Source organism: Cinclus cinclus, chromosome Z (assembly GCF_963662255.1).
Source record: "Cinclus cinclus chromosome Z, bCinCin1.1, whole genome shotgun sequence".
Classification (NCBI taxonomy): Eukaryota; Metazoa; Chordata; class Aves; order Passeriformes; family Cinclidae; genus Cinclus; species Cinclus cinclus.
The window spans coordinates 68,235,246-68,259,799 of record NC_085084.1 but is presented as its reverse complement, the minus strand read 5'-3'; the positions used below and the strand labels follow the sequence as shown (position 1 = coordinate 68,259,799).

Sequence of the window (24,554 nt, the reverse complement as noted above, 5' to 3'; positions counted from 1 at the left end):
GTCTTAGGAAGTACAGAAACGGTTTCCTGATGGAGTGCCCTTACTAGACCCTATTGATGATATGGGCATCAAAGACCAAGGGTTGAAAAAAGTAATACAAAAAATAGAGGCATTTGAGCATAGGATGTATTCACATCCTCTTCACAATGATCCAAACTTGGAAACCATATACAAACTTTGTGAAAAAAAAGCACAGGTAAAGATAAAAACCAAATAACTTCGTGTTTAGCTGTGTTTAGAGGGGGGAGGGGGGTTGTCTGCCTGTTTGCTTTTCTTATTACTTGCAAAGCCCAGATCAACCCTTTTAAAATTATTGAATCCCACTAACAGAATGGGTGAGTTGGTGGTATGCCCTTAATTGGTACAGATGCAAAATACGTCTGGGAAAAAAACTTCAGAGGAAGTTTTAAGGAATTAAAAGGTTACAGGGGTCTTTTTCACTGAATACACTTAACACAATGCAGCGTAGGAAAAGTCTTCATAGATAATCTTACTTGTTATTTTTTAATATACTTGTTCAAACCTAAGTTGAATTGGTGGGGCTTATTAGCTTGAGACATGTACCAGAGAAATCATTGTGCTCTGCTTCCTGAGCTGACTCAGCCTAGAAGCAATGCAGGAAGCAATGCACTTTTGTATAGAATTGTACCCCCTTAGACTAAAATTGGTTGTGCATAAAACCAGCTCTCTCAGGTTTTTCTGTTTTGAGAAAACAGGTTCTCCAGGAGCCACTTCATGGAAGTGAGGTGGTTCTGGTATGAGCAGCACAGAGTTGCATGTGGTAAGACCTGATGGACCAAGCAGCTTTCTGTGAGGGTGTCTACTGTAAGGATGTAGGCAGTGATTGTGATGAAGAAGCCACTAGAGAAGTTCTAACAGAAAATAATGCCTTTGGCTTAAATTTCATTGAATAGTTGGTTAGCTGAGACTTAGTATAGATCTCAGACAATGAGTGCTCATTTCTCAACAGAGGATTGCTTCTTTGTCTTTTCAGTGTGGACTGGTTTGGTTTATTTCCCACTGTGGGTAAATAGCTTAACTTCCCAGCTTATCAGAGGTTTCAGTGGGTAAATAGAGCTGTTTTTTTAATTGTTCATGTTGTTGTTAATAAATTTCTTTAAACCTTCCTCTTAGAAGACTTAAGCAAGTCAACTAGTGAAGTAGTATGTTCATAAACCATTGTTCTGAGGCCTTCATGTAAATTAAACAATGTCTTCTATTAAGACAGTTGCATCTGTTAGACCTACAAGGTGTAATTCCTCTCCTTCTGGCCCCCCAGATTGCTATGGATATTAAAGTAGCAAAGCGGGAATTGAAGAAAGCCAGAACTGTCCTGCAAATGGATGAACTCAAGTGCCGCAAGCGTGTTTTGAGAAGACTGGGGTTTGCCACATCCTCAGATGTTATTGAGATGAAAGGACGGGTTGCTTGTGAAATCAGCAGGTAACTGGCTTCTCTACAAACTGTTCATTGTCATGAACATACACTTTATTGTCCTTGCTAAAATTAGTACATAATGTTTATATTTTCAATTTTTAAGGCCATTAGAAAAAGGGTTCTTCAGAGACTGTGTTCTTTGTAATAAAAGTAATATACTGACTCAAGCAATAAAAGTAAAGGTAACAATTTAAGGACAAAATACAATGGATTTTAAAATAAAAATGTAGACATGGAAATTCCAAAACAATGGCTAATTTTGTGCCTGAGTAAGGTATTAGCATGTTTTCATTTAATGTTGTACATTGTGTGAGGGGAAAGTCTTGACTTCTGTGGTTGACATTGAACCAGGACTGTTGGTCCAGTCACTCGAAAATGAGTGTAGCAATGATTGTCAGCACTTATCAAGTCACTGATGGGTTTGGAATAGAGCAGAATTGCTTCCATAGGAATCTGTGAAGTGGTGCATTTTACTGTAATACATCTATCAGGTACATATGTAATGAAAAAGATGAAAAAAATCATGAATCAGACTTGAATATCTTACAGTGTAACTAAGATTTTGATGGGATTTTTTATTTTTAAGTCACAGTGACTACTGTACTCCTTTTCTTAGAGGTAAGGTTTGAAAGCTGCTACTAATATTTGTTTGATAGCTAATTGCCCTGCAAATTTCAATAGCAAGTAGGGAAGCTGAATCAGAATTTTATCTACTTCCTGACTGTCTGGAACTCTTTGAGTTACACATCTCATTTTTTAAAAAATCTACTTTGTTTTTCCTCCATACTATGCTTTTATTATTTAATAAACTCTAAAAATAGAGGTTTGGTCTTATCAAAATCTGGTATTTTATCCAAATAGGTATGTTTGGATTTTGTATCTGCATCATGCGCTTACTTTCATAATTCATTATTAAGTCTTTATTCTTCAAGTAAATTGAAACAACTTTGTTCCTTTCTTCAGTATTATAGAAATACCCAGTTGAATCTTTTCTAGGCCGCAGCAGTACTAGTTTTAGTCCTTTGTGGGGTTGCCTAGCTCCTTGGTTCTTTCTGATCTCTTGATCTTGTCTAATAGAAACTGACTAAATCAAATATTCATACTAACTTGTATGATCTGTCAGGAGAGTTTTACTGTAGTCCAGTAAATGCTTTTAGTTTCTTTAAAATACTGTTTCAGTCTCTTATTAATTAGCATTCTCCCTAAAAAGCAAATATATTTGTGGGGGGGGTGTGTATTTGGTGTCCCCAACAATAAAATTAAGATGCTCATTTTTTTATCCATATCCAATTGCTTCACAAATAATAGTCCTTCATTTAAAAATTACATATCAGTAAGCCTTTCCCCTAAGCTTCCTTCTCTTTATTTTAGTGCTGATGAACTACTCCTGACAGAAATGATGTTCAATGGTCTCTTCAATGACTTGTCTGCAGAACAGGCAACTGCATTACTCAGCTGTTTTGTATTTCAAGAGAATGTGAGTTACTTCTTCAATTCAAGAACTCTAGACATTCTGTCTTCTAACAATACTGTTTTTAATTCAGTTGCTGAAATTTGTAATAACAGTATTATTAACAGAGCCATTAATATATAACAGAGCCATTGCATTTTTTATCATTTCTTAGGGTGTTTGACATGAACTCATATTGAACTTAGTGAGTTGCAGTCTTCCTCTTGCTGTGAAGCAGTGTCACTAGATTCTCAGCATATGTGATGCTGTTAATACACCCCCTTCCATATAAATTAAAAAATAGAATTATCTCAGGAAGATGCTTAACAATAATTGCACCCTAGACTCTGGGGTGAGCGTATATTTTATTCTCAGATGTGTCTGTGTCATGTTACATGGTCAGTAAGTACCCTTGAACATTGATCAAAATGGCAGCACCACATGGAATTGATACCAAAAAGGCTGTTAAAATGAGATCATACATTTTAAAAAGCAAAACTATGGGCATTTAATACCAGATGTTATTGTTTACCCATCTGCAAGATGTATATAAGGTTAGCATAGCCCTAGAAAATTAGTGAAACTTCCATATTAAATATTTTTGCAAGTAGCTAGCAATATGTATCACTCAGGTTGATTCTAAATATGGAAAAAAAACCACATTAGCAGCAGATGCTAATGCATTCCATTTGTTAGTAGATGGGAAACCGAGGTAAGCCATTGTTAATTAGTACATTGGGATTCACTCAACAATAGTACTTGAGTCTAAACACCTAGGCCATGAAGTTGTTCCTGTATTTTGAAAAGCTGTATTTTCATATATTGCCACTGATACTTATGTTACTAAAAACATTTTGTATTCTTAAATAAGAGCTTGTAACTGTCAAGAGTAGTTAATGGCAGTTCATTTGTCAGTTCAAAACTATGATACAGCTAAACAGAAGTAATTTTGGAAGTATCCAGAAAGCAGGTGCTGCTTTTCATAGTGTTGGTATAGTATACAGAAAGATTTCGTTCTCTGACTTAATCTGAGGAACAAACATTTCGGGAATTCAGCAATTTTAGTGTTTAGTAACATGTTTGAGAAGTTATTGGAATAATTTAGGGTGGCAGTATCATGCACTTAACTTCTCTTTCTGCATTTAATTTGGTATAGAGCAAATGTATGGGAGAACTTGAGATTGTTTAATGTCTTCTTTTGCAGTCCAGTGAAATGCCAAAATTAACTGAGCAGTTGGCAGGACCACTTCGGCAAATGCAGGTAATTAGAAATCTGTCTGAGCTCAGGTTTAATGTTAACAGGAGCAAAGCTCATGAGTAATGTGTTATAAGTGCACGGTAAAGACCTAATTTTGGATCATCAGTGAATTCAGCTGGCACTGCTTGTGAATTTTGCAATGGGCGATAATACATTATGTGGTTTGTAAGGAATCTTTGCTGATTTCAGATATGCCTCTAAAAGCTTTATAAGCTTGCTTGCTGCAATGTAGATTGCTTGTGCAGGCAGACTTCATGTAAACAGTCATTTACTTTTTGATTGTAAGTAATTTCATCCTAAAAAGGAAGAAACCTCATCCTGTAATGCAGTGCCTAATAATGTGCATGTCTTTTTGTCAGTTAAATACTTATTCTGATTAAGTATATTATAAATATAAAATATTTTATTTTAAAGGAGTGTGCAAAAAGAATCGCCAAGGTGTCAGCAGAAGCAAAACTGGAAACTGATGAAGAAAATTACTTGAATTCTTTCAGACCCAACCTAATGGATGTTGTGTATACATGGGCAAATGGAGCTAACTTTGCTCATATCTGCAAAATGACTGATGTCTTTGAAGGTAGGCTAATCAGTTGTTTTTTAGAAGGTAATTCTACAACAGGGAATGGTAATACTGAATAACCTTATAGTAAACTCAGATGTATTCAAGCATCTGTATGGCTAAAATCAAGTGGGGAAATTTTATATGTTAATTTATACTTACACACTGTTGATGATTTAGAATCTAAGGTTTTGTAAAGGGATATCTCTATATTCTAAAACCTTTCTATAAAACTCAGAAATTCTAAGCATTACAATAAAAGGTAATGCTTACTTTTTCTAGTTAAAGGGGAAAATTAACCATGTTCCAAATGCTTGTCATCAGGAAGTACAGCTCTTGCACTTGTCCTCATTATAGTTAAGTTTTTTATTTATTTGGCATAACCAGTTGGTAAAACGAATTCCTCCTGCTGACTTAATGATGACAGAAGTGAGAAGTGGTAACCAGGTCTCTCTTTTGAATAGTTTTGCACAGCAGTGCAATGGAGATAGTTGCAAAGCCTAGGTATAATGTGTCAGGTGGATTAATTTGGTTCCTGAAATTGGAGGACTAGAAACTGCCCCTTGAGGAAGAATACATAGCTTTCACTTTTTAAAAGTATGATGATTTACAGCCCTGGTATTCTGTAAAAACAAACTATCCAAAGGGTTGTCAAACCAGAATGAAAAACCAGCCTGTTGGAAGTTGTGAAGGTAGGATGGATGCACCAATCTTAGAAATCTTCCTTTTCGAAGTTGTTACTGTCACTGCTGCTTCTCTCAATTGCTGTTTTCTTCTTTGCGAAGGTTTGCAGATTCCCTTATAACAAGGGAATTCATGCACATAATTCTTGCATGTAATCCAATGCATAGACCCAGGAACTTTCTGAAGAAAGTTGCTTTTGAGCAACACAAATCCTTGCCGTCTTTGCTTATGCAGTTAGCAGATGCTTCCTATTTCAATGAGTATCTCGAGTCTTCCATTTTCTGTGGAGACACTGAGTATGTGGAACACCAAAGCAGCTGGCTTATGTTTTACATTGACATTTGAATGTTCAGAATACACTGAGCAGTAACATTTTCCATTTACCATATTTGTACTACGACAGTCGGCTTTGTTCTTCTCAGTAGTTGCCAGCTCACTCAAAATTAGATCTTAGTGGTCTGTTTTGAGAAGGTCAGCTCTTGTAATGGGTCAATGCATGATTCTTCCCTTAACTTTCAGTAGGCTGGTTTTATGTGCTTTATCCAATAGGAGTGAAAGCACTTCAGGCATCTATTGTTGGTTATGTGTGCCTCAGATGGATTGTGGTATTCCTAAATCACAGAGTAGCTTACCTTGGTTATCTAAGTAACTGTAGTGAAAATCAGAATACAAAATAAGCCTGAGTGTTCCAAGAATAACTGTGTTTGCCACAAAGGGGAGTAGCATTGGTTTGCTAATGAAATTACCTTGTCTTTTAAGCTGAAATATTTGTGTTAGGAAGAAATAAAAATAAGAGCAGCTTTTTAAAGCCATTAGGAAAGAATGCTAAGCTAAGTATCCTCTCTGTTAACTGCAGACCAACTCTGCTTTATGGAAGTATAAACAATAGTAATTCATTTTAAAATTGCAGTTTTCTTTTTCTTGCACAAAAAACTGTCTGCAGCAAGCCCAGCTATGCTGCCTGTAAATGAGAACTCCCTGGAATGGCTGTTGGGGTTGGCCTTGTAAATGGAGACGTGCAGGATCTTTGACAGCTGAGCCAGGGCCTGCCACAGTGCAGCACAGCCGTGCTTGGGGCAGCTGCCCACAGGTCACTTGTGTTGGTGTGTGCTCTGTGCTCAATAGGCTATGTGTGGGTTTTTCCATCTCATGTCATTGCAACAGGTTTTACAGACTGCTGCTCTTACACAAACTGTTCTCACTGTAGAAATTGGCATGGCCTAGTGAGCCCTATGAATGCTTTTTAGAAGAGAACCATTACTTTATCATCTCACTTCCTCAAGAGCTTTGAACAATGTTCTTCTCATATTGATTTTTTTTTCCCCAGATACTATGCCTGAAGGGGGTAGTAGAAAGGTTGTATAGACCAAACCCCCTTCAGTGAGCAGGGACCTCTTCCCTTAAATTTGGTTGCTCAGAGCTCCATCCAACCTGACCTTGAATGTTTCCATGTATTGAAAGGTCACAATAAGGTCTCCCTGGAGCCTTCTCTTCTCTAGGCTGAACAACCCCAACTCTCTCAGCCTGTCCTCAAAGGAGACCTGTTGCATCTCTGATCATCTTGGTGGCCCTCCTCTGGACTCGCTCCAACAGGTTGATGTCCTTCCTGTGCTGGGGACCCCAGAGCTGGATGCAGCACTGCAGGTGGGGTCTCACGAGAGCAGAGGGGCAGAATCACCTCTCTTGCCCTGCTGGCCACACTGCGTTGGATACAATTGGCTTTCTGGGCTGCAGGTGCACACTAATGGGTCATACAGAGCCTGTCATCCAGCAGCACCGCCTCTCAGCAGGGCTGCTCTCAAGCCCTTCATTCCGTATTTTCCCAATAATGGTTATTTTGCCTACAGTAATTGTGACTGTAGGAGATGCTGCTGGAGGAAATGACCAAACATGATACTGTTTGCTTGTGGCCAGAAGAGCAGAAGCATTTAGGGATGTTTTGTGAAATTTGTAGCAGTGACTTGGGCTGAGCTGTTAGGGAAGTTCAAAGAAGAGATAAATGAGTAATAAATCACAAGTGGGTGTTGGGTTGCAGTGCAGGAGCTGTGGCAAGATGCTTGTGTGTATAATTGTAACCATGCAGTGGAGTAGTAGAGTGGTCTGTGGACTCTTGCGTAGCACAGTAGTAGTAGGATAGATCACTGCCTTTACCAGCTAAAGAACTAAGGCTTATAAAAAGCACTCCCAAAATAAACCTATGGTAGTTCTTGAAGTAGCAAAGTTGTGAATCTCCTAATGCTCTATGGTTTTTTGAGGAAGTCTTAACAAGTACTTGAAATAAAAATTGGCTAGGAATTACTCAACAGCCCAGAAAGTAGTGTGATTAGGTATTAGTTAGAGACTATAAAGACAGTAGAAAGGACAAGCATTTGGAAACAGCTTCAAGGCAATGCCTCACAGAGAAATTTACTGTGCAAACAGAAACTAAGTTTAAGACATTTGGCTTCTAGATAAATTGAACAGGGTTGTAGAAGGAACTATTACTTTGAATAATTCAGGACCAGTTACATGATGTGGCACAAAGTTTTCCTGTGCTCTTTCATACAGGTAGCATAATCCGTTGCATGAGGCGTCTAGAAGAACTGCTGCGGCAGATGTGCCAGGCTGCAAAAGCCATTGGGAACACAGAACTGGAAAATAAGTTTGCAGAGGGTATGTATTTCACTTTCACAGTACATGAAGCAATTTTAGAAGAAAAAGTGATGGGGGAAGGAGCTGCACAGGTAGTGAGTGATGAAGGTGAATAGCTTTGTAATGTGAACTTCTTGTGTTGACTTCATAGTAAGCAGCACTGTTACTGTTATCTTTCCAGATAACATCTTTATTACAAAGTTTGACTTAACGGGTGGCTAAAAATGGATGTACAGTGACTTCCATTTAATCCTTGTAACATATCTATAACTATACTTTAAGTAGTGGTTGTTTCAGTTAAGACTTTTAGATATTAATGATTTTTTTCCTTCTTAATAGGGATTACAAAAATCAAGAGAGATATTGTGTTTGCTGCAAGCCTTTACCTGTAACAGCAGATGTCTTCCAGAAACTATACTGACATGATGGAACAAATTCATCAGTGTCACATGTGGCTTCCATATCAAGTAATTCCTTTTAATGGTGTTTACTTAAACTACAGTTGATTCAACAAGGCATGTACAAACAGCAGTGTATGTAATATAACTTGTTACAGTTTTCAATAAAAATTTACAATTTTAATAGCTTTCTTCTAAGCAAGAGCTTGAACCAACAGATATTTGAAGTTTAGATGTACAATAACTGTGGTAGATATTACTATATACAGGTGAAGTGAGCATCCAAGAGCAGCAGCAGTCCCTTAAAGGCAATTACTTATAGTACATAGTTAGACTTGTGAAATTGTTTTCTTTCAGAGCAGTGTAGGTGATGTGGGCCATTCTTCATGGTTGATGATTGCTGCCAAAGTGATTTCCATTTGTTGGTGTCTCATGTAGGGTTGTATGGGAATCTTCTTTTGGTTGAAATGTACATCCTCTCACTTTGAAGAAGTCTGACACATACACAACCTAAGTGAACAAATTAGTGTTAATTAGTGTTAAATTAGTCCTGTTAAATAAGTCTTTGAAACAAGGGCTCTGCAGCAGGCAAATTCTAGGATCAAAAACTAATAAAAAGCCTAATCAGTTTAAAACATTAGAAAAAGGCAGGGAAGTCTCATACAAAATTCAGACATCTTTTAGCTTTTTCACCTTGCCATTGACCATCTAGCCACTCATGGGTTAAGCCAAATTCAAGGCTTGAGCTGACTAACTGCTGACTACCCTGCACTGCTTCTTACAACAGCCATAGTTTAAACAGCTCTAAATGAAGGAGCAAAATGTGCTTTTTGAGGGCCCACAATGTAAGTTTAGGCTTTTTCTTTTTTTCTGTAATTTAGGCAGGAGATGTGGTGCTTGAGCTGGACCCAGCAGCTATAAGGCCAGCTAAGTCCTAAGGACAGCCAAGTCCTTTCCTGCAGGCCTTTAAACATACCACCTCACTTCTTCACAGCTAGGAGACATCTCCCTCACTACAAGACAGGTGGTTAATCCAGTTCTGCAGTTTGCAGTCTTCCACTGCTCATTTCACCAAGTCCCATAGCAGATGTGCTGGGCACAGTGCTGCATGGAGTGCAATAAATGAGAAGCCACACCCTTTCTGTGTTGTGTCTTCCCCTCCCACTGCAACCCGAGAACTGGAGAACACTGCCCATGGCAAAAGAAACAATCTCCCACTGCACTGGCAGCTGGCTGAGGATCCAGCACACTGCTTTAGCCACAGACCAGGGGAGTTTCAGCTTCCACTTAATGCCAGATTGCCTCAGTTCAGTTTAGTGATGCATTTGCAGTTGCTTTGCTGTTTTTGGAAAGGAATTTATCAGTTCTTTCAGATAAGAGTCTGAGGGTGGTGGTTGGTGCTAGTTTATATTTTTTTAAATAATTTCCTGACCTTTCAACCCTATTCACTGTAATGCTACTTTCTACTCTTCCTTGTATTACCAAGCACCTTCTGAATCATCCAACATCCTTGACTAAACTTGTTTTCCTAATAAAAGTGTCCTCACCTCTTTGATCTCTGCTGTTTCTTACTCTCTGAACTCCTTTTCTTGGAAAAGAGATTGGACAAAAATGAGGGGTAGGATTATGCCAACATGTAGCCATTTAGTAACAGCTAATGCAGCCTGTATGATTTCCCAGAGCTGCTCCAAGATTTCTGATTATTGATTGGAACTAGTAGATGGCTTTGTCTTGAACTATACCCTTCTGACCTGAAATCTGACAAAGTATTTATTATGGAGATGGCTCTTCCCAGCTAAGCCTCAGTTCTTGGTAACTGAATTCATGCCCATTGATCCAAAGTCCTGATTTATTGCTTTCCATGGATTAATTAGCCATGGCACTCTGGTGACACCCAGTACAACTGTTGTCATTAAGTCAACTGGGCCTGATGTAACAAGTGTCTGTTTCCTGGGATAACTTTGTACTCATCAGTAAAGCTAAGATTCACAGGTTATTTGTTGTGAACACATTTTTAGTATTAGGAATGCACACAAGAAATGGTGAACATTTTTTAGTTTCCCATCAGTCTGAAAAAACACATTGTGCAAGGTGGCAGACACTTTGGTGCTCTCCTTATTCTTCAAGGCCTTTTCCCCCCGTTTAATTTATACAGAATTCTCTGCTATTGTACTTGAGATTTGGCTAGAAGCAAAAAGCATTATTTATACAGAGAGGCCTACATGGTTTGCAGTTACCGTTTCCATCTTAGTTACTTGAAAAGCTCTCAAGCAGAGAATTTCATGTTGTCCAATGGCTAAAGCTACCACTTACCTCACTGAGGTAAGTGAGCCTACCTCATTCCCAGAGGTACTACTGCTATACCCAGTTCAATGAGTTGTTTCCCTGCTTCAGCAGTTTTTGAAATGTTAGAAATACAGGTTTGCTTTCCTCTGAACACAGCCTGCCATTCTAAGGCGCTGTTCATAAAACCAGCATTCACACACACCCACCCCCTCAGGAATTACTTACAATGAGCACAGCTACCACTGCACCCTGGATCAGTCCTGTTAAAACATCACTCCAGTGATGCTTGTAGTCAGAAACACGTGAGAGACCCACATAGATTGATGCAGCAATGAGGCCAAATTGTACAGTGGGACGCAAAAGCCTTGCCCAGTCTCCTTTCATTCTTGCTTGAAGATAAAGCTGAAAGAAGAAAAATAAGTTACAAAATGTAGAAAGCACAGAGCAGTAAAATTGTATTGAGTCTTTTCAAAGAGTTGATGGAAATTTTATTGAGATAATATTCACAGCTGTTCTAGGTGCTATAGCTATACTCTTAAGGCTGCCAAGGCAGAGTTTTGATAGTTTTGGACTTTAATTTATATATAACACCATCATATTGTTCCATTTGTACCAATATGACAGATTAGTATTTTCAGGTTAAAGGTCCTGGTAATACTAGAGCCACTTAAGGTTTAAAAAGAATCCAGTGTAACTCAAGCCAGTATTTTACTCCTGCATGAATTTCAGATGAGCTTTATACAAAATACTTTACACAGAGCTGAAAATTTTTTAACTTCATTCTCAATTCCAGTCACCTTTAGAATTGTCAGCTTTCAGCATAGCATTGCAGCTGTAGCTAAGTATGAGAACTAACTTGATGTGATGACTGCACTTCTCAGTTGTCACTGGTATATTTCACTGAGCTGTGTTCCTCACGCTTTTCAGTGGTATATTAACCATGCTACCACTCTGGTGGATATCTGAAGTTCCCATGTTTTTTGCCTCTCCCCAGGTCTGCTTGTGTTGTGCACATCTATGTTTTTAATGTATTATCTCCAATTTGCAGTATTTATTGCTTTCCCATCTAATCTAATCCAAGACTCTGACTTTGTTTCTTCTCTGGTCTGTCTGGGATCTGGCTGTCTACACCTATCTAGCTCTCTAGTTTCTCCAAATACACTCTGTAAAAGTCACTTAATTTCTTTTGAAACTTAATTCTTAAAGCACCATAGTTACTGCATTCAATGAGAAAACAATATATTTGCAAGTTGTATTTAACATTTTAAGTATATCTTTTCAGAGACACCTAGAAACTTCAGGGCAAGGACAAAACCTTAGCTGACAGTCTTGAGAAATGTAGAAACCAACACACAGGCATCAAGTACCAAGGCAGCACGTGTAACTCCTAGTAAAACCCTCTACTGCCAGCTTCAAAAGCCATGGCTCACTTTAAGAAGCAGTACATTTACAATGTAAATACAGGCACAGAGCAGACACTGTAGATGCAGAGGTGATACTTTCCAAAGTTAAACATTTGAGGAATATTTCTCTTAGTAACTTACATCATAATTTTGGCATGCTGACATTTTCAGCTATAAATGGAGCATCAAAAACATCAATCCCATCCATAAACAGCTTTATTTAATAGCAAAGTCAGGCTAGAATCAGACACTAAAGAGGCAACACCTAAGCCTAAACTGAAAAATAATTTTTCCCCTTCAAATTGGTGGGCACTGCATATTTCTGTGGGCCTCAAATTCACCACTAGGGAAAACACAGTTTAGCCACTTCAAAAATTACCTGTCACACAAATTTCTGTTAACAAAAGATGTATTAATGGACTTAAGTAGTGATACTATTTCTGGATTTACCAGCAGTAGACCAGAACACAACAAAGTGCCTAATGGAGCGGAGTCGGGTCCAAAGAACCATATGCTGGTAGCCTAAAGAGTTGCCTGATGATTTGATACTGGCTATTCTTTGCTCTTGCTTTCCCTATTCCCACTAAATTTTCCTGAAGGCAGTTAAAATACCTTGTTGCAATGAAGTTTTTTCCATATAAACATTTTTGGAAGTTGGCAAAGGGTGTGTAGTCATAATAGGGAAAAAAAAGGGTTATGCAACCCTTTTGCAGATATGTGAAAAAACAGGTTTACTTATGAACACAAAAAGAAAATGGGGCAAGGCATGCAAATCCCAACTTGGAAAGATGCCAGCCCAGTGCACTAAATGATCAATTAAGCAGTCTTTGCCTTTATGCAGCAGGTATTCAAATTCTTTCTGCTTGACAAAGCATCAGACAAGAAATTTGGATTTGACATCTTTGTGAAAGTTTGATTTCTGTACTATGAGAGTAATCTGTCAGAGGGAAGATCTGGAGCTGTTCTATCAGCTGCAGAGCACAAGCAGTTGGGCCACAGAACTCACAAATTATACATGATGTTTCCCACGAGCAGCTCCTGTATCTGTACATGAAATGACCAAAGGCCTTCTTGCACCTTCTACTAGCAAACAGATTTACATTGTTATTGTTCTAAAACTAGGTGTGAGTGGTGAGAAACAGTATCAGAGGTAAGTGTTAAACACAGCAATGATCACTCAGCTTAATTTCAGAAATAGCAGCGGTGATTCTGATTACAGTTGGGTTTGTTTTTTTTTTTGTTTTTGTTTATTTATTTTTATTTTTTTGTTGTTTTGGTTTTTTAAGTTGAAAGTAATTGTTTATTAGCCAGCTGCTGCAACAGCAGACACCCTGTTATTTTTACGCGGGTAACTTCAAACTGACACTGCTTTTAATATATATGCTCAGAGTTGTGCTCCCCTGCCAAGCTTATTCCTACTGCTGTGACTTGCTCTTAGAAAGACAACAACATGTCTGGGTGCAACAGGCCATCAGGTCCACACAGGAAAACAAAGCAGCCAAGGAGAGGATGAGCTTTTGCTGACCATTCTTTAAATGTAAATCAAGGTTAATATTGGAAGTACTCCCAATTTACCTTTACATTAGCCCTTATGTAGCACTAAATGCACAATACGGAAATGCATTAACTCTTGCTACCATTTTGACTAACAGAGTGCAATGGCTTCATGCTGTTTATAGAACCTCCGCCTTTATGGCATACCTTAGGTTCCTTTGCTCCTCTTTGAAGTCATTTACAGGATAGAACAGAAGCAAATCCCTGTCTCCCCACCTGAGCCTCTTTTCAACAAAGGGTAAGTTTTACTTATAAAACCTGTGATTTATAGAAGCCACAGGAACATAAGGAAATCTCATCTGGTTAATACTACTGGCATGCCTCCTACCAGCATTTCACATATTGCTGAGAACAAATTTGTGAGCCTATGAACACGGCAGGAGTATCCCAAGTTGCTCTGGTAGTGACCTGCTCCTGTCAGCATTTTGACCATGCCAGCTTCCCTCCATGCTGTTGCGATTTAGCTATGTTCAATTGCTCTCCACTCTCCCATCTTGCTGTTTCTCGTGTTTGCTTTGTTCATTCCTTTTAGAAGTGCAAAGAGATTCCACAAGACTTCTTTTTAATGAGATTAAATAATCTCGAGGGTTTTTTTCCCTACTAGTTTACTCCATAATGAAAATATGTCCTCTATGCTACACACATCCTGAACACAAATTTCTTCTTAATCTGTGGTCTGGTACTTCATTTCTAAAAATACACAGCAATGAAGAGAAACTCACAGCTACTTTGTGGCTTCTTGCAAGAAGCCACAGATATGAATGGAAGGGTCTCTGCAATTGGAGAATTATTTGCTACTCCACATTTTTAGCATGGCTTTTGAGCATTTGTTCTTTCACCAGGGCAGCATTAATTTACATAAACACATGCCTACCTAATTTGGAAATACAGTGACTTATTTCCTAGATGGATTTCTGGATGTGCAACCATGTGGGTTCACAAGGAAATTTCCTAAGAGCTAATATATTACTTCTCAACTTTAAGGGTACAAAATTCTTTTAAATCTACTGAGAACTACTCAGTTCACCAACCAAGGGATTTCAGATACTTAGTTTCAAGACTTAAAACTCCTTGGTTATTTTTCATTCAATGCCTTCTATTTTTTCCAAAACCCAATTACAGAGAAATTCTGTACTAAAAAACAATTTTTCCTGTCAAGGTATGAGAAATCCTTCTGCACTTATTCAAGAATGGAAATCAAAAGGAAGAAATTTGGAGAGGGGAGGTATTTGGTGGTATTCCCCCACCAAGTAATAATAGTGCTTGTACCAATTTATTTGTTCTGACACTTTTCAAAAATGGATTTTCTTTTGATACCAAAAGGCCCCAGTAATTGCATTTCCAACAGGTGTCCTGTCGTAAAGAACAGAAGCAAGGCACACCTTCCCTTTGGAGACATACCTATTTTCACTCTTATTTCTGTCTCTCCAACCCTAACAGACTCAGAGCATCATTAACTTAAAAGCAGAACAGTGAGAAAACAGTTTCCAAGAGAAAAAATTCCCTTGTGACATACAGAAATTACAACACTTCTCAGTTTGTCCAAGTACTAGTAGGAAGACTCCAGAGATAAAACAAAGGTGCGGAAAGTCAGTTCTCAGCAAGTAAATGGCATTTACTTTACTTTGCTTAGCATTTATATTAAAATGTCTTACTTTGGTTTATGGTATCTGCCTGAGCAGTAAGAAAGAGCCCTGTGGCATTACTGTTCTAGGAGGCACAAAATACTGCTGTGGTTATAGTTAGTATTTGGATTCATTATTGGCTACTATTGGGAAAGATCATACTTCAAAGCAAGTCTGCTGACCCAAAAAGTCCCAGGAGCCACAAACCATAGGGATTCTTCCCAAGCCAAGAAGCTCTGATTTAGGAATGCTTAAGCACACTCAAGTCCATGTACACAAGTATGTGGTTTGCTCTGGGATTTCAGAGGTGGAGGGAGTAGATCTGGAGCTACTGTGCATAGGTGGATTTTTTAATGGGACAGGGGTGGAAGGAAGGGAAAGCATAGGAGGCACCAGTATTTCAAAGTCTTCAGAAAAACAGCCTTTGCATAACTAATAAGAAAAGATGGGGCAAACTTCTTCAGGAGGCCTGGGATTAGGCATTAACAGCTGAGAATCCAAGCACATTTGTAAAATAGGAAAATTCCATTTCTACATATTTTCTACAGAGGAGAAAATATCCCCTCTCCTAGACTGAGAAGTCTTCCATGAGGAAGTTGGGCAGATGCATAGAGTGCCAAAGGAGCTATTCACCCTCCAACTCCATCAGTAAATACACAATGTCACCTTTCCTTGAAGAAAGGGCAGTCACAGTTACACTTTCACCAGACACAGTTTGCATCTGAGCATCTTTGATAAAAGCTTTTGATAAAATATGATTCTCCAAGAGAATGGACATGCTGAGACATTCAGGCTAGGTTCTTGCATAATGTTATAAAGCAACTGAAACCAAACATTTAGACAGATACACAGGTAAGTGATCTGCCCTCCCTTTCTGGTCCTGTTTACCAAATCAAACACCTCTTCCCTGCTCAGACTAGGCAACAGGAAAGAGAAAAGCTCCCTTCAGAGATTTTCAAAGCTTTCTTCTACATCTGTAAATGTTTGCAGAATAGCTCTTCCCTTTCTGCTTGTTAAGGGAAACTTGAGAGATGCCTTCATATAAAAGCTATTTTGTATAAATGCTGTTACTCACATAGCTTTGTATAATAGTTACTCATTTCAGCTACATACAAACTCTGGAATTCAAGGAAATAGAAGAAATCCAGCAAACAGTTTAAAAATTGCAGTTTTGAGCACAAAAAAGCCACGAGATGTGCTGAGAAACCCATCATATACAATCTTACATTTATGCAAATATTACAACAGTTTATTTTGTACCTGGAAGCACTGTATCTGTGAATAAACACAGAGCTATAGGCATCAGCGAACAAGACACTGCCTGCAAACCAGAAATGTGGATAATGTCTCTCCCATGTACTTTTAAACACAGCAGGCTCACTTTGAAATAGAAAACTGTATTATAAAAGGAATACAGAGCTGTAGAAGAATTCATGAGTCACTCATGAGCTGGGGTTCTCAAAAAAATTTAAAATAAAAAAAAGCTACTTAAACTTTGATGCCTGTCAATACATTTTGCCCTTTTAGTGAGATCACCTCCTTTTTATAAATAAGTATTTATTATCCCTGGTAAATCTGCATTATTATATGTCCTTTAGTTTTATTTTGATAGGGTAGAAAACAAAAAAGAAAGAAGCAGTAGTTCAGAATTAGTTCTTCCCCTTCCAGTGAGGGAAAAGGATACAGGTCTGCAGTGACTTCAGTGCAGGGGTATATCTGAGCTGCTGTTCAAAGGAATAGTGTATCCCTATTACTCTGACCATCTCTGTCTCCCCTGTGTCAGCTCTGATGTTTGAACAGCCCTTCAGGCAGCTGATCTATTGGAGAGCTGAACTGGGGGGAAAATGACTGAACTAGGGAGAAAATGCAGAGTATGTACCAGAGTCTGGGCTCTTTAAGATAGCTGAATCAAAGGCAATGGATGTGCAAGAGCTGCCTCCTAAGCAATGGGCATAAACTCCAGTTACTAGTAACAGCTCAGCTTTCAATTAAATATCAAAACTATAATTAATCTGTTCTAAACAAATACTGCTTGTCCAGTGGACAATGGTTTCTTTGTGTTTTAATCCTCCAGCTTCCACTTGGCTGTACATTGACAAAATAATTTCACACTGACTTAATTTTTAAGATAGAGCAGGATAAACAGTGACATTTTATTCCATTAGAAATTTGAATAGAACACATCTTTTCTGATTAAAAAAAACAAACTTGAAGTTAGTATATTAACATTTACTAGAAGAGCTAAAGCACTGCAACATATTGCTTTTAGCTCAGTCCTAGAGGAGCCAGTTCACAATACTGGCATTACTACTGGTGGCCCTAACTTCCAAGCAAACCATGGAGAAATCAGTTTTGTTTGTTTACCATAGAAAGTCTAAATAACAATATTAATAGAATACTAGGATCACACAAAGGTAGAAGCACAAGTTCTTCCATATTTGAGCCTTGCAGCTTGACCACTTACCTTTTATTTTTTCACGGGCTGAAAGTAACATATATGATACTACACACAGCTACAGCCAAACAAAGCATTTTCAGTAACTCATGTCTTTTCCTTAGTTTTATAAGGCTAGTCCTCAACTTTCATGTGGGCAGGAACACAAAGACAGTTCTGTAGCTCTAGTCAACAGCATTTAGGAAAGTGAAGAAAGAGATGCCATGCAAACAGACATACCTAAAATACTGGGTTAAGGACTCTTGTTTGAGTACTGTTTCACTCAACCTCCCATTCCAACATAAACAACTAAAATCAGAGTTTGAGAGCAGAGGTTGACTGGCACAGTTTGGGAGCTTGAGTACCAAAAGCAGCCTAAAGCCTACTTTCACTTGTGTTTATCCTGTGATCTCTCTGCAAAAGAAGGCTGTCAATCCCAGCCATTGGAACACCAGTTGCCCTCCTGTTCTCATATGCAATTCCATGTGTCCTTGAATATATAAAATGTTCCCAACGACTTGTAGGAGAGCCACTCAAGTTACATCGTGCAGGATTCATCATCCCTTTTTGTCCCAAGTCTAAGCAGCACAAACATGTTGCCATCCCCAGAATAGCAGTGCCTCTTGGCTGTGTTTGTGCAGCCCTATTCTTCATCCTGGGATTGGTGCCGGCAGGGAAGTGCCCGGGCCAGCTACAGCCAAGACTGATTCTCTTACAGCAACATAATCCTTAGGGCCACACCCATTTCTGCCAACTGCCAGCTGTTCTCATTACTGATGGCAGTATGCATTTAGCATTTTAATTTACAATAACTTTTAAAACATACTTAAATTGAAAACCAAAGCAAAAGCTGCCTGTAGCATCTCCCCCTCTAAGGCAAAGGTGCTAGTTTGGTCACAAAGACACTGCCAGAAGAGCAGTTCCACTACACTTGCCCTCCCATTCTCCAAAGCAAGATTAAATATTTTTGGTACAGGACAGGTCATGCCAGCTGTTCAACTATAAAAGAATAGAGCAGCATGGGGAGAGGACAACACAGATAATTTGGGATCCATCATCTGTTATTAGGTCACAGGATTCCCACATGCTATTGCAGTCAAACTCCCTCCAGCATCCATACAAAGCTGCTGTTGGCAGAAGCTCTTATCCCAGAGATAACAACTCTGCTTGGATCCAAAGTAACTCATCTAGCTCTGCCCAATGAGTCTCAAAATACATTCTCCACTATAGCTTCCTAGACTGACAGTCTGCAAGCAGGTTTTCTTCTGGGGTTTCATTCATTCTGTGTTAGGAAATACAAGAAACCATAACTTTAACCTGGAATTGGGCTGAAAACCCAAACTTTTAATTTGTCTAGCTAGACACAACAGCTTTTTTGCAGGTGCAGTGACCTCTGTGCTATGAGAACAACAAGTGATGTATGCTGCTGCTTATTTAAACAGATAGGTAATATTTACTATTTAACATTTGCATGCAACAAACAGTTAAGGTAGAGAACTTGATGACTTAACACAGTGAGTGGTGCTTCCATGTGTGGCCCCTGCTATGAGATGGGACATGCAGCACAAGATTATGTTCAAAATTCAGTTTTTTCTCCTGATACCAGCAAAGTCATGCACTCAGGACTCAGATAATTCTGGCAATCTCCTGTAAGCAGAAGAAAGGAATACTCCTCAGCAAAATTCAGACTCTTGAAGAAATCCAAATGGTTACCAAGTCAAAAATGTCATAGCATCACAGAATTGTTTAGGTTGGAAGAGAGCCTTGAGATCATTTGAGTTCAACTGTTAACTCAGCACTGCCAAGTCCACCACTCATTTATGTCCCCAGGTGCTACATCCACACACCTTTTAACTACCTCCAGGGATGCCAATTCCACCACTTCCCTGGGGTAGCCTGGTCCAATACCTGACAATCCTTTCCAAGCAGAAATTTTTCCCAGTATCCGACCTAAACCTCTTTTGGCACAACTTGAGGCCATTTCCTCTTGTCCTATTGCTGGTTGCCTAGGAGAAGAGGCCAGCCCCGACCTGGCCACATTCTCCTTTCAGGCAGATGTAGGGAGTGATAAGGTCACCCCTGAGCCTCCTTTTCTCCAGGATAAACACCCATCTCCCCCAGATGCTTCTCAGAGGACTCGTTCTCTACAGAGTCATGGATCCACCTGACACAGCACATGCATTCAGCAGGAAACTTTTAACAGCACACTTTCTGCAGTTCATATACACACACAACAGACTCCTCCAGCCTCTCCAGAAAGCAGCATGCTAGTGTCTGGTTGTGACTAACACAGTCTCTGAGTAATGCCACATGTTAACAGGCTGTCCTGTTGGTGACTCAGCCCATGGCTGCAGAACCTGTGCAGGGTGCAGATGAAGCCAGCATCAGAGTTCAGCAAATGAACAGGCCATCAAGTGCTGCAGGTTTGGCTTGAAGCCAGCAGCAAGCATTCTGCCTCGCCACATGGGCGTGTGTGTCTGTTTGTGTGTGTGTCTTCCTCACCTTCCTGCACTAGCTGTCTTTTTGAAGGTATCTGCACCCAATTTGGTTTCTTGGTATGCAGTAAGGCTGTGTGAATCAGTGAGACGAAAACATACTGCATAGGAGCCATTAACCTTCTTCAGACATCCCTGCAATGGCCTCATGGCAGTTTCTAGATGAATAATAATAATCTTATTATTGGACAGAAGGAAGTAGAAATTTAATCTCCACAAAGCCTCTTATTTTTACTGGGTAATATAGCTCAGAGACAAAAAACAGGTGCAGGAACAGACATGGCTCTGGAAACTCGTTGACTAATTAATGAAAAAACAAACTGATCTCCAATGAAATACTCCCTGTTCAAATGTCACCTTAGAGTTAAAGGCATTTGTACCCCTCTAGTTTAGGGTGTTACTAAGCAAAGTCATGGTTTGCAGTTAGTACAGAACTGAATGAACACAAGGACAGCTCTGAGCACAGCAAGTGTCTGAACCACGACAGACATAAGGCCAGGATTTATGGTACTTTGAAGTAGCTTGCATAGGAAGCATTTGATTTGCACTTGACTTGTCACCTATCTGTGTGGGAGGCTGCCAAGAATCAAACTCATACAAAGCCCCAAGACAGCTAAGGTTCATGATTTCCTCTTCAAGGACTTTTCAGACAAGCTCTTTTGCATGGATTCAGAAGAATATGCCACAGGCATTCCAGAAAGCAAAGAATTCTTTACTTTCTTGCCAAAAGCTGAATTTTTATCAAGCCTTGTAGGTTAACTCAACAAGGTCTCAAACCCAGGCTGTCCAAGACATCTTCTACTATCTTGTATGCATCTAGAGAGTTGTATTATCTAACATAACCCATTATCTTCAATTAATGAGTTAAGAATTCCTCCTGACCACCATTGTTAACCCAGGCTGCAGCAGAACGCACCTTACACACATGGGACAGAGGTAAAAGCTCAGACAGCTTCAGATCTCTGACAGACAACTGTAATCCAGTCAGTATAAATTATAAATACATATTGCAATATACCTACCAAGGTTTTTATTATCTCCAGGTTTGTCCCTCTGTGAGGTATAAGTATCACATTACCATGTTGTTCAACAAAACCATGTGAGAAGATGTTGGATGAGAAGGGTCTGACTGAGCCCAGAGGGGCAAGTCAGTATTAGGGTGCTCTCTGTGTAGCAGTAATTCCTTCACTGTACTGTGAAAAGAGTGGGTTTGTGTTTGAAATGCTATTATAAGTGGACCTGTATAATTTTGGAGACTGCTAATTATAATGAGCAGAAACACTTCACTGTTTATTTTCAAAAACCCAAACAGCTAACAGGAAGTCATACCATATTCTAACCAAACCCAGGATATAATGCTTTCATGAACTATTTGTATACAGGTTTAGCCATAAAAAAACTGCATGATAGATCGAAACTAAACACCAAGCTTCTGAAAGAGCTTTATTTAAAATAAAGCTAAGAGATATCTACACCATGCTGAAGAGCCACTCCTTTAGTGTGTGTATATAGTTGTAGGGGTTTGTGTTTAGTCAGAACAATCAGTTCACTCACTGTGGATGTTATACTACTGCAAAGAGAGAGTGAAAAAATTAAAAATGCAACAAAGAAAAAAGCAAATTGAATCTGAAATATGTAAAAATTGTGGAATGTACATATTATGCTAGCAACTTATGTCCAAGACTAGAGTTTAATTATACAACTGCATTAGCAACAAAATTCCATAAAGCTGTTAATGCCTTCTGTGTTACCACTTAGCAGGGGAAGAACAACAAAAATCAATCTTTCATGTCACAAACCTTATGCTAAGAGTGAAGATAATTTGTCCTAGTTGACTTGGAAGAATTTCAATTAAAATATAATGATCACCAAATGAAGCATTTCTGAATTGATTTTATCACTAATATTTACTGTCCCTTTGTTTTCCTTGTTCTTCTCTCTCTGTCCCTAAAAAGTATGATAAAATAAAAAGGAATTTGAAAATTCAATTTGATCTGCTGTTTTATGCTTATAGGCCCAGCCACCAGTGCTTAAGGTTCTTGTTTGCTTTATTTTAAAATAGGTTTTGCACATCTCATTAAATCAGATATGTTTTATTATGGATTTCTATTAGGCTTAGAAATTTAAAAGTATGATAACCTTATCATTTTATAAGGTTTAAAATACTTCTAATGTAACTAAATTTAAGTAGCATCTTCTTTTCACAACACACTTGTCACTGGGTTCATTTTAGACACGACACATGAATCAAGTACCGTATTATCCTCTTAGGCATATTGAACATCATTCTACTTCTTGTCCCAGTATCACCACCCTTACAACTCCTATTGAGAAATCTTTAACCAGACAAGCCAGACAAGCATCCAAAAATAAGCAATGTCCCTTGAGCAGAGCAGCTAAGGAAATATTCAGTTCTGGGTAGGTAAGAGATTTTTTGTTATCACTTAGATGGAAAGAGCATACTTACTGCTACGAAGAGCATGCAGTACATGGAGAATGAAGAATGGCCAGAATAAAATGATAGTCTGGAAAAGAAAAGATCAGACATCATCAGTTTTCTTTTACAACATTCAGTCTGCAGTGATACTAATCTGTATTACAGAAGTGAAATAAATGGTAAAATGCAAACATGTCCATATTATTCTTTAAGAAGGCTCCCTAGGCACATCCCACAGATTCTGACAAACCGTACAGACTTCACTGTGCAGCATTTATCCTTTTCCAGATTTAAGCTGATTTATACATCAGGAAGTAAGTACTAGACTTTTGACTGAAGTTTGAGCAGCAAGGGAACACATCTTTAGAGTCAGTAATCAAGTGTCCTTTAATAGTGCATCTTGCAAATGCCAGAATACTTTTAAAATATAATTATTTTAAGTACTTTTATAAATACAATTATTTCTTAAAATTCCTCAGCTTATAGTCACAGTATATGTATGAATACAAATGACATGGATCACCCCAAAACAATTACTTGCATTTAGTCACCATCAAGAGGCAGTAGTTAACAACTCATATCTAGTAGCTTACATTACATTTGTACATCTTTGTGAAATGTATGATACACACAGACCCTGATCATCTATCAATGAAGGGTAGGGGGAAAGACAGGAACGCAGTTCATTAGCCAGCCAACTGCAAAAGATAATACATCATCTAATATTTGTAGAGATGATTCATATCTCATTTAAAGTGTCAACCTTGTCTTCAGCTCCCAAAGGCTTTTATTGGGTCCAGGCTGAAGGGACTTGATAGTTGACACTGACAGTCCATGATTCTTTTGGCCAGATTCTTTCTCCCCTACACAACTAGTTTTGTGAGGTGCCACAGCTGTAAAATAAATGCCACCCACCTCTTCGAGAAGGCAAAATGGGAAGACATTTCTAACTTAGTCTTAAGCAGAGAGATCAAAGAACTGTACTTAGTACTACTTTTTTCCATTTTATGCACAGAGCCTTATAACAGTGCTGCTTCACAGGCCACCAGCCAGGCCTTAGCCAGCCTTCTGTGCACTCTAACCAGAACACTCCTCCCCCAGCAGTCTCGCATACAAAAACATGGCCAACTTAATAAAGTTTCATAGCTCTGCAGACTGACCTCTACCATACCAAGTAGGTCCCTTGTTTTGGTGCCTCCACTAGGCAGAGAACCTGAGGCCAGGGAAATTTCTGGTCAAGGGAAACATTTTCACTCTTTGGACCAGGAGTAATGAAGGCAGCTCTGACATGCTGCAAGATAGTGATGTTAAAGACACACAACTCAAATACCACAAAGAAGGCAATGAAACTGTCTTGTGCACAAGTGAAACTGCAAAACTTCCTGAATTAATTTGCACATATAACATTTAGAAACTGCATCAGAAAAAGGCTACCTAGGTTTATTCCAGAGGATTTAGACCTTTTGGTTTATGGTTGCTTTAAAGCACTGTCAATAGCTTTTGGTTTCAGAGATGTTAAATAAGCAATCTGAAATAAGATGACTTTTGTTTCACCAACTGATATTTTCCAATTAATTTCCTACAAAGTTTTAAGTTTTTTCTTAAAAAGAAAAAAATTGAGACTATGTACTAGCTTCAGATGTTTAAAGTTCAAAATCATTTAGATTACCATTAGCAAAACCATTAGCTAGGCATCTCTTTTCCACTCTTGTACTCTAACACTTGAAATTTCTGGGCAAGAGTCCACTAGAAAAACCAATACATCAAGCATTTTGAAGAGCTGTGTCCTTCAAACATGTCATCTGTGAACGGAAAGCACGCTGTTCTACAGAAGATATAGAATAAAGAACTCTTGGCTCCTACAACTATTTTATCCAATAGCTCTGAGGCCGTAAGACAACAT

General features: G+C 38.7%; 2 protein-coding genes across 4 annotated transcripts in view; one reads left to right on the top strand and one right to left on the bottom strand.

Annotated features, from left to right (window-relative positions):
- The window catches only part of MTREX (Mtr4 exosome RNA helicase), a 40,818-nt gene extending 32,230 nt beyond the window's left edge, over positions 1–8,588 (top strand). For 2 of the 3 annotated variants that reach the window (XM_062512603.1, XM_062512602.1), the window contains exons 21-27: positions 8–196; positions 1,280–1,443; positions 2,809–2,914; positions 4,092–4,148; positions 4,560–4,722; positions 7,936–8,040; positions 8,359–8,588. In XM_062512603.1, coding sequence (XP_062368587.1) covers positions 8–196; positions 1,280–1,443; positions 2,809–2,914; positions 4,092–4,148; positions 4,560–4,722; positions 7,936–8,040; positions 8,359–8,411 — 837 coding nt within the window. In that variant the 3' untranslated portion in view covers positions 8,412–8,588. Of the gene's footprint in view, positions 1–7; positions 197–1,279; positions 1,444–2,808; positions 2,915–4,091; positions 4,149–4,559; positions 4,723–6,887; positions 7,033–7,935; positions 8,041–8,358 lie in introns of all 3 variants that reach the window. The other variant, XR_009934125.1, reaches the window with a different exon arrangement.
- A 137-nt stretch (positions 8,589–8,725) lies between these two features.
- The window catches only part of PLPP1 (phospholipid phosphatase 1), a 72,022-nt gene continuing 56,193 nt past the window's right edge, over positions 8,726–24,554 (bottom strand). Inside the window, exons 4-6 of the mRNA XM_062513963.1 lie at positions 22,682–22,739; positions 10,929–11,105; positions 8,726–8,927 (exon numbers count right to left, since the gene is read on the bottom strand). Coding sequence (XP_062369947.1) covers positions 8,802–8,927; positions 10,929–11,105; positions 22,682–22,739 — 361 coding nt within the window. The 3' untranslated portion in view covers positions 8,726–8,801. The remainder of the gene's footprint in view (positions 8,928–10,928; positions 11,106–22,681; positions 22,740–24,554) is intronic.